The following is a 10,107-nucleotide window of genomic DNA, read 5'->3' on the forward strand; positions in this document are numbered from 1 at the left end:
CTCTATGGATAAGGTGCCACCTGCTTAGGGCCTGGAGATAAGTTCATGCTGAATTGAGTTCCTATATTTTGTTAAAGCTTCAGTGTTGAGTTAATTTTATTTCCCTTTGAATAAGAGCTCTTGGAATTTTTTTTTTTTTTGATTGTTCACATTAGTGTTCTTCAATAAAATTGGTTTTGGTCTTCTGTTCTCTGCTTTCATTGCTTGTTGGCTTGCTTGGTATTTTGTGTTGTCCTAAGAGGCAAAGTCCATGGGAGAGAGTGGACATAAGTCTGATAAGTCTGCTTTCATGCTAACCCTCGAGAGATGAAGCATTCAATTCTCTTAAGACCAGAAACCATAGGACAAACTGCTTGGGGTCGCCATTTCTAAATCAGGTAAAGAGTTCGGCTTCATTTTGTCTTTGTGTCTCAGCGGACTGGTCCATTTAGTTTTGTCTGTCTGGGCCTATGATCAGTGATGACTGGCCACTCTCCAAGTTGTGGGGACCAGAAATTACCCATTTTTATAAACCATATTATTTTTCCTAGCCATCACAATCTAACACTGCACCTCTTCCAGGCCAATCATTTGCTTCCTTCATATTTTCTCATTTTAACAAAAATTTGTACACCTCTCTCCCTGAAAAACACAATTTCGCCAGGGATATTTTAGAGTTGCAGGTACCACCTGGGCTTTTGACATGAACAAGATAGTTCATTTGAGAAGTACTTTAAAACTGAAAGCAGATAAACCCTCATGAGCAGATCATTGGTCTGATTTGCCTTTAAAAAATAGGTAACTTAGTATAGGGCTTATCGCTCTTTTGTTTCCATACATTGGAGTTAAGCAGTATTGGCTTTTTAACTGCATGGCTTGATAAAATTATCAAGGACCCGAGTTACTATCCAAATGTGCTACCATTCTCTTTTCTGTATGTATATGTTAAAATCTGCTTTTCAACACCTAAACTTTTTTCCCTCTCCTTCTAGAGAAAACAAAGTAAAGCTTTACAGTGGTTATTTTGTATCTGCAGTAAGCCAGTTGGCTTTTCTTTTCTTTTCTTTGTGTTTGTTTTTGTTGTTCTGTTTTGTTTTGTTTTTGTTCCTCTTAACTCCATTTCCCTCCCTTGGGAAACAAACATTAGCTAATTTTAAAAAATTTCAATTTGTCCTGGTCAAATTTCTCTTGTTTTAAACATTTGAAAATACCTACACTACACTAACTGGAAAAGATATGTGCACCCCTATGTTCATTGCAGTATTATTTCCAATAGCTGAGATATGAAAAACACATAAGTGTCCATCAATAGATGAAAGAATAAAGAAAACGTGGTACATACACACACACACACACACATTATTCAGTCATAATGAAATCTTGCCATTTTGACAACATGGATGGACCTAGAGGGTATTATGCTAAGTGAAATATGCCAGACAAAGACAAATACTGTATGATCTCATGTATATATGGAACTTAAAAAAAAATACACACCAGGTTCATAAATACAGACCACAAATTGGTGGTTGCCAGAGCTGGGGGAGTGTATTGGGAGGGTTGGGGAAAATGGGTAAAGAGAGTCAAAGGTACAAACTTCTAGCTATAAAATAATTAAGTCACGGAGATGTAATGTAGAGCATGGTAACTATAGTTAACAATACTGTATTGCATATTTGAAAGTTGCTACAAGAATAAATCTCAAAAGTTCTTATCACAAGAAAAACAATTGTAATTATGAATGGTGACAGATATTAACTACTTATACACAAATATCAAATCATCGTTATACACCTGAAAATGTTATATCAATTATGCCTCAATAAAACTTACTGTAACTTTCTACAAATGATACTTATAAGCAATATACCTTCCCTTAAGAAAGTAAATTAATTACCTAATTAATTACATCGTTTTATGAATTAGTAAGTCATCACTGTTTCTATAACTTCTTTAAAAGTAAAACTTACTTAAATTAATAGCAAAAATTCAAATAAAATTAAAGCAGGTTAAAAAAAAACCCTATTCAACTAAATGTTATGATAATAAAGGACATATTTTTAAAGGGTTCTTTACCAACATTGTTCTCAGCTTTGTAAAACAATGCTCTTGTCACTGTATATGCCCCTGGTTTCTGTATGTGTAAAGTAAAAGCACAAAGGGTAAAAATGTATATCCATTCCATCACCATTAGTAAGTTAAGCCAGCCTGTCAGCATTGCCTGGATAGAAGGTAATAACTTTTAAAGAACATTTTCTAATTATACAGCAAAATATAAGCAAATTAGGGGGTGTCCAGGAGTGCAGGGATCCAAGCTGTGAGAAGTCTTCAGGCCATGTCCTCCCTCCACGTCCATGGCTCCCCTTCCTCTGCCAGTCCATTAGATCTCCCATGTCCCCTCTTCAGCTGAGCTTTTTTTTTTTCGATATCTGCTTACACATCTATACATAGGTTCTATGCAAGTATATTCCCCCTGGATGATTTTATCCACTCCCAAAAGACCTTAGCCCCTAGATTCTCTCACATCCAGCTGCAGCCATCATCCTTTGACTCCTGTGCCTTGGTGTGTGCTGCCTCTCTGCCCAGAACAGTCTAGTAATGTAGGCTAACTGGCACACCTACACCTGTCTCAGGTGCCATTCTCCCCAGGAGGCTAATACAAGTGTCTCCATTCCCTGTTACTGTAACGCCCTGGGTATCTCCCTTTCTTTACAATGTGGCCTGCTATATTGTAATAATCTTTGTATTATATTATAGTCATTTTTCTGAACAGCTGGTCAGCAATCATAATAGGTTTCACACATAATATATACTCAATAAATTGTTAAACAAAAAGGTTGCATTTTTAAATTTGCGTGGCTGTACCTAAGCCATTAATCTTGAACTAGGTTGTCTGGAGGGAGGGATGCAAATCAAGGTTTTCACCTGAATGGTTAATAAGCTTTAGCTATTGATTACTCTCTTTCCTGTTATAGATTGAGTTGTGGAGTCTTGTCATTGGTAAAAAAGCCACTAAATGTTTTTTATGGCTTGCTATCAGAAAAGCCATAGGATTGCTAGAATGCCATGCTTTTCTATTTCGGTAGGTCCCATAATTATTGCAACTCACTCAAAATCCAGTTGAACATGGAAATAAGAATAATTACTATTTGCTGAGCATGTTTCTACATGGGAAACTCTAATGCCCTAATTCACATTAACTCAATGAATCCTCTGCAAAATCCACTGATATAAACTCTACTATTATGCCCACTTAATAAATAAAACTGAGGTTTAAAGAAATTGAGTAACATTTCCCAAATCATCTAATGAGGAGCAGAGTGGATGTGAACTTAAGTCTTGTTCCAGAGAGCTGGAGTCCTTAGGCACCATGGTATATGACATTGCAAGGGCATTTGTGAAGCTTGCATATAGTAAGCCAGTCATCACAAATTATGGGGACAGACTAAACCTTTTGATTCCAGGCAGGCAAAACTAAACAGACCAGTTCTCAGAGACACAAAGACAAGACTGGCCCCACAGGAAAAGCAAAGCACAAATCCTGCCCAAGTCACAGCCTGCCACATGAATGGCCTATCTTGGCAGGAAAGAGTACATGTGTCTATAAATACAACTATGGATTATAAATGCATTAGAAAAAAATCAGAATTCATATCCCACACAGTTCTGCTCTAAGTCTTCTTCTATGTGGTCCTGTGCTTGAAGCAATACTGTCCTTTTAAATTAACAATCATATGTTGGCAAGAACTGTTTGTTCATCAAGGATCGCAGGCTGCATTGATCTTGCAGGAGGTATGCATTTTTAACTGCCAATAAATTATTCAGGTTTTAAAAACCATCCAAAACAGAAATGGTGCAACAGAAATCGTGAGAGACTGATTGAGCCTTGCAGCAGGAAAAGTATTTGAGAAGAAACAGAATCCTTAGGGCAGTGGAGATGGCGTGGGGAGGGCGCTGTCACTGTACTTAATATTTTGCCTGTTTTGCTCTTCAGGTTAACAGAGTTAGATAGACTCCTGTGATCTTCAGAGGGAAAGGAAAAATTGCTTTTTTTTTTCTTATAAATGTCTGGTGGCCCTTGTTTTTATTTTGTCACCATTTTGGGATCAATCTTTCAGGCCCCCCAAATCTTATAGGAAATTAAGACTTAAACGTCAAAACCAGCACTGGTTATCTCCATTATAGATAGATAGATAGATAGATAGATAGATAGATAGATAGATAGATATAGATAGATATAGATATATCTATACATATATGCCTAATGTGTATATAAACGAACAATCTGTCCTCAAAATTGGTGTTATGACTGTTTCACATATGAAGAAGCTTTCTGTATGGAAGGTAGGAGTGGAGTAAATAGCTGTGGATATCTAGGCACCTGCCCATGGTACCCTTGGGGTCTATTGTCTCCAGAATATGGGGGCGATAATCTGACTCCTAACAGAAGTGTGTGTAGCCTGATCTTTGTATACCTCAAAAAAGATGACCATGTGGGAGAAATAATCCCAACATTCATTGCACAAACAGCAGAGAGACACAAGTGTCAATGGAAGCTGAAGGTGAATCCTTTCTCTGATATTATTTATTTGTTCATTGTTCTGCCTGTCTTCAGGTACCAAGAAAAAGAAGTGAGCTCCAAAAGAGTGGAAATCTAGTTGGCCTTATTCACAGCTGTACTCCCCCATCACCTTAATATTGTACATGGCATATTTAAAAGTTCAATAAATATTGGGGAAGAAATAAAGAAAGCCCGTGTGGGAAAAAGGGCCACCCATTACTAAGGATGAAGAAATACCATAATGTTTTTCAGGAAGACTTTAACTCTGACTCATAGGAAGGATGACTCCAAAGATGTGAGATCAGAACTGGAACCTGTCTTGTGGGCCCTGTGGGCTTTAATGAAACTTGTGGGAAAAGGTGAAATGGAAGGATCAGTTAAGGACAGAACAGGATGGCTAGTGTTTAACTTTTTAAAAGTGGATTCCTGATCTGAAATGTGTTACTGCCTGCATTTCGGTCATTTATCCTTATTTCACGTTTACTAAAGCACTGCGGTACAACTAAGCAATGCGACCCCTATCGGACTGTTGGAATGAGGTCATTACTCCAGGCCAGTGGGGGAACCTAAGAGCATTCAAGCAAGTTTTTTGTTGTTAGGAAGCAAAATCAAACTAATTACATTTCCAAAGAAGTATAGTATGATGGGGACAAGACCATCATGAGAAAATCGTTTTTAAAAAGCTCCTAAGCATAAGTAGCTCATGACTAAAGACACTGCACTGTTATGCAACATGGGTGTTGGGGGAACAAATTTACTCATGACTCATGCTTCTGTATTATACATATCACTGGATGTTCCCTTCATTTTAAAGAAATGTGCACATAAACGTGTATATTAAAATAACCTGCTATCCAAAACATGAAAACACGACAGCTACCAGGCTGAGAAAAAAAAATCTGTTGACACTGTCTACTTTTCCAAGACGGAAAGTTACTCCACCTTTTGAAAAGTACGGTCAGGGAGCCAACTTCCTGCTTGACACCAGCTAACCCCCCACTGCGTCTCCGGAACTGGGTCCTCCGGAGCAGCCCAGACAGGACAGGAGAGTGAAGGCCCTGGGAATGAGACGTACAAACAACCCCCCTGCCGCCCCCGCACGCGCACCCCACTCTGCCCCTCCTTTGCTTTAAGGCGAGAGGGGATCCCAGCTCTGCCCACCTCCAGCCCGTGCGCCCCCCGCGGTCCCGCTCATCCGCCCACAAAACACCTCGGGGGTGCGGACCCAAGTAGTCCACAAGCGGCTGAAACCGACCCCCCAGTACCTGCTCCAGAGGTCTCCTGGTCGCCCCCCGGGTCATCCGGAGGGTCCCCGACACTACATAGCTCTCTCGACCACACGATTTTCACCGACTTTATTGGCCTCGGACTCCGCGGGCCCCCTGCCACCCACCTCCCCACTAGATCGCGCCAGCCTTCCAGGACATCGAGTATATTGGGGGAAAAAAAAAAAAAAAAAGAATACTGCGGGGTGGCCATGAAAAGAGCCCTTGCTGGGGAAGCCAGCTCCCCTGTGGCGGCGTCAGGGTCACTTGCTCTTCGCCTTTTGACTCTCGGTCTTCTTGGGCAGCAGCACGGCCTGGATGTTGGGCAGGACGCCGCCCTGCGCGATGGTGACTTTCCCCAGCAGCTTGTTGAGCTCCTCGTCGTTGCGGATGGCGAGTTGCAGGTGGCGCGGGATGATCCTGGTCTTCTTGTTGTCACGAGCGGCATTGCCGGCCAACTCCAGGATCTCAGCCGTCAGGTACTCCAGCACCGCCGCCAGGTACACGGGCGCCCCGGCGCCCACTCGCTCCGCGTAGTTACCTTTGCGCAGCAGCCTGTGCACTCGGCCCACCGGGAACTGCAGGCCCGCGCGGGAGGACCGGGACTTGGCCTTTGCCCGCACTTTGCCGCCCTGCTTTCCGCGACCAGACATGGTTACCTCCTCGCCTACAACTCCTGCGAGGGCGGGAGACACAGCCGCGGGGTCTGAGCGAGTGGCTCACTGCAACGTACCCCGCCGGAACTGCCTCTGCCACTTTGCTGACACTGGGCAGCGCCTTCCCATTGGACGCAGCGACATCTGGGGCTCTGGGACCAATGACAAGCAGGCTCCGCTCCCAACCAGCGCTCCGGGCAGAGGCACCTCCTTCTCCAGCTCTGTCCAGTCAAAGGAGCAAACTCCCAGCCCTCATTTACAAAGCCTCTCCTATGAATGCCCGGGACCCCAGCGCCCCGCATCCGGAGCCTCCGTTGACTTCACCGGCTCCTGAGGTTTCAGGGTCCAAGTTCGCTCCTAGGAAAAGGACGTCTTAAGAATTAAGGAACCACGGTTAAGAAACTGCAAACTCAAATAAATAAATAAATAAATAAATAAATAAATAAATAAATAAATAAATAAATAAATAAAAAAAACTTAAAATTAAAAAAAAAAAAAAGAAAGAAACTGCAAACTCCGGAAGAGCTACCCCGTACAAGTATAAAGCACTCAAGCGACCAAAGCCTCAAGCACCTGAGGCCGCAAGTTGAGCCCCACTTCCTTCCCCACGGTGCCCTGCCCGCGAGGCGGATTTCCTCGCACCGTACAGTACAGCAGCATCCTAGCAGCTAGTTAACCTGACTCCAGACACCGCGCTTGGGGGGGGGGGGGGGCAACAGTGCCCCTCTGCCTGCCATTTCTCTAAACCAGCGCCTGTCTCCTGCAAGCCCAGATGCTCCCTTTGCCCAGCAGTGTGGAGAGCTGGCTCCGAAAGGTGCCTGGGACTGGCCACCTGAACTTTCTCAACCAGACCAAATGACACGGGGCTCCCCGCGTGCCCTGCCGCTCCCAGGTTGCCAGTATTCGCTTCTGCGGAACTAGAGCGCTGCACTAGACGCGAATGCTTTCTTCACAGACTGCAGAACAAGCTCGCGTAGCCAGAACTCAACGTCTCTTGTGTTCGACGTTGTGAGCCTGAAAAGTCTCTGGATGCCAGGGGGAGGATGCAGGATCAGTCTCTGAGACACAAAGTCTGGGCCTTGGCTTCCTCCTTATTGATCACTGCGGGGCTGACCATGTTCTCCACGGAGACTCGGAGCCCCGAGGTAAATAAGGTCGCCTAAGACATTGTGGTGGCACTCGGTGGTCCCTTTTTCCAGCTCTCTACTGCCCCTGCGGCGCTCAGAGGTCATGAAAAAGACAAAAGAATAGTAGCAACCGTCCTTACCTAAATTGCAGAGCCAGAGCATTTGGAACAAAGTAAGGTTGTTTTTGTTTTGTTTTTTAAGATTCATTTATTTATTCAAGAGAGAGACACAGAGAGACAGGCAGAGACATAGGCAGAGGGAGAAGCAGGGTCCCCTGCAGGGAGCCAGATACGGTACTGGATCCCAGTACCCCAGGATCTCGACCTAAGCCAAAGGCAGATACTCAGCCACTGAGCTGCCCAGGTTTAAAAGTAAAATTAAAAAAAAAAAAAAAAAAAGTAAAATTTACCCTCCCACCATCCTAATAAATACTTCATTTCAATGAAATCACATTTTCAGTGATTTTTGTACATGCCTTACTGCCTAGAAAAATGATTAGCCTATGTATAGTAGGAACTCAACAAACGTCTTTAGAGTTGAGAAACAGCATATTGTCATAATTAAGTCATCCTGGAGCCAGATTGCCTTGGTCCAAATGCAGGCTCTACCACACTTACCAGCTGACCTTGGATAAGCTCTGTATCTATCCCAAAATGTAATTTTGAAGATTAAATACTTTAGTAAGCATCTAGTAACTGCTAAACTGAATAAATGACATACAAATGTCTGATGCAGTTATTAACATGTTTCTGACATGAGCTTTGTAAATTTTAAATTTTTACTATCAAGGAAAACTTTTAACAATTATTTTTACTATTATTTTGGACACTTTTTCCTTTTATTTTTGTAAACAAGAAGGATTTCTAACTTGAAAATGTTCTAGGGGCACCTGGGTGGCTCAGTGGTTGAGCGTCGGCCTTTAGCTCAGGTGGTGATCCCGGGGTCCTGGGTGGAGTCCTGCATGGGGCTTCCCACAGGTAGCCTGCTTCTCCCTCTGCCTATATCTCTGCCGCTCTCTCTCTGTCTCTCATGAATAAATAAATAAAAATCTTTAAAAAAAAAAGAAAATGTTCTAACCATGACTTTTTAGTCTTAATAAATATAATCAATTTACGCTTTATTAGAATTCTGATCTCTTCCAGATCTGATAGACTTTTCTTCTTCCCTGTGAGTCAAAGATGAAAAATCACGTAGTACAATATGACTATTTAGGATTCTTTGTAGCCATACAAACAGTATTCTGGGGGCTTTATTATTATTATTTTTTTTTTAGAGTTACTTATTTTAGAGAGCACACATGTGGGTGGGCAAATGAATGGAGGAGCAGGGTGCCTGGAGAGGGACAGATGGACTCCCTGCTGAAGGTGAAAGTTGGGTCTCCATCTCACTTCCCTGAGATTATGACCTAACTGAAATCAAGAGTGGGAGGCTTAACCAACTCAGCCACCCAAGCACCCTTCTGAGGACTCTTTTATCTTTGTTTTTTAAAAACTCTATTTATTTATTTGAGAGAGAGCAGAGGGAGAGGGACAAGCAGACTCCCCGCTGAGAGAGGAGTCTGATGTGGAACTGGATCCCAGGACTGTGGGATGACAACTGGAGCCAAAGGCAGACACTAAATGGAATAAGCCACCCAGGCTCCCCTCTTTAATAAAAGAAGTACTTTCTGTGTTGTGCAGATGGGTAAGGATGGGTAAATTATAAGCATTTACACACATATAAATATTAACTATAAAACTTTTCTGGAAAGGCTTATCTTTCAGGCCTCCTGCCAGGGAGCAGAATTTAGTAATATTCCCTCCTTCAGATGTTAAGTGCCTGAGAAAGAGTTACGAATCATCCTCTAAATACTGGTGCCTTTTATTGCAGTAAACCCTTTTGGGAAGACAGAGTCCTGTAACCTAGAACGGTGACATTACTGAAAGTTTCATTTTTGTTCAGGGGTTCTCTTAAAAAAGGATGGAGAGCCTCCTAATGGGTGATTTGCAGTACAAATCACTCTTCAAAGCTACCGTGGAGGCATCTATTATTTTAAGAGCTTTGAATTTGTAAGGAGATGTGAGAACCTCGGGTTTGAATGCAGTGAGAAGAAGTTTACAATATTTCATCTAAATTACCATAGAAATCGTTACTTGGTTGAAAAGCAAATATGCACGGGTTTGGGGGAATGGGGGTGCACACAGGAGGCCAGATAATCTGCAAATGGCGCACAAGCCGCTGAAAGGGAAAAAAGTCTGGGAGAGGGGAGGGAGGAAGGAGTAAGGTTAGACTTTTTAAAATAATTTTAATTCTCTGCGGGGGTCACAAAAAGAGAAAAAGAGATGTATTAAAAAATCTCCTCTCCCTCCCACTACTGACTGAAGATCCACAGATGAAAGAAAAGGTGTAAAACAATTGCTTTGAAATCCAACAAGATGTCACGCATTTCTGGTTACTATTTATTTTCATATTAGTCTAGGAATGGTATTGTGAAGAGAAGCGATCCTTTTGAAAAATAATTAGAATTCGCGCGCGAGATG

At 42.5% G+C, this 10,107-nt stretch overlaps 1 protein-coding gene across 1 annotated transcript; it reads right to left on the minus strand.

The window, feature by feature from the left end:
* Positions 1-5,878: 5,878 nt before the first annotated feature.
* LOC112665431 (histone H2A.J) lies at positions 5,879-6,590 on the minus strand. The gene has a single exon (XM_025455170.3). It carries the CDS (start codon positions 6,456-6,458, stop codon positions 6,069-6,071), a length of 390 nt encoding a protein of 129 aa, XP_025310955.1. The 5' UTR covers positions 6,459-6,590; the 3' UTR covers positions 5,879-6,068.
* Between the last annotated feature and the right edge of the window lie 3,517 nt (positions 6,591-10,107).

Source organism: Canis lupus, chromosome 27 (genome assembly GCF_003254725.2).
Source record: "Canis lupus dingo isolate Sandy chromosome 27, ASM325472v2, whole genome shotgun sequence".
NCBI lineage: Eukaryota > Metazoa > Chordata > Mammalia > Carnivora > Canidae > Canis > Canis lupus.

What these genes read in the sequence shown, in the direction of transcription:
- LOC112665431 (XM_025455170.3), bottom strand. Translation starts at nt 6,458, where the DNA reads ATGTCTGGTCGCGGAAAGCAGGGCGGCAAAGTGCGGGCAAAGGCCAAG.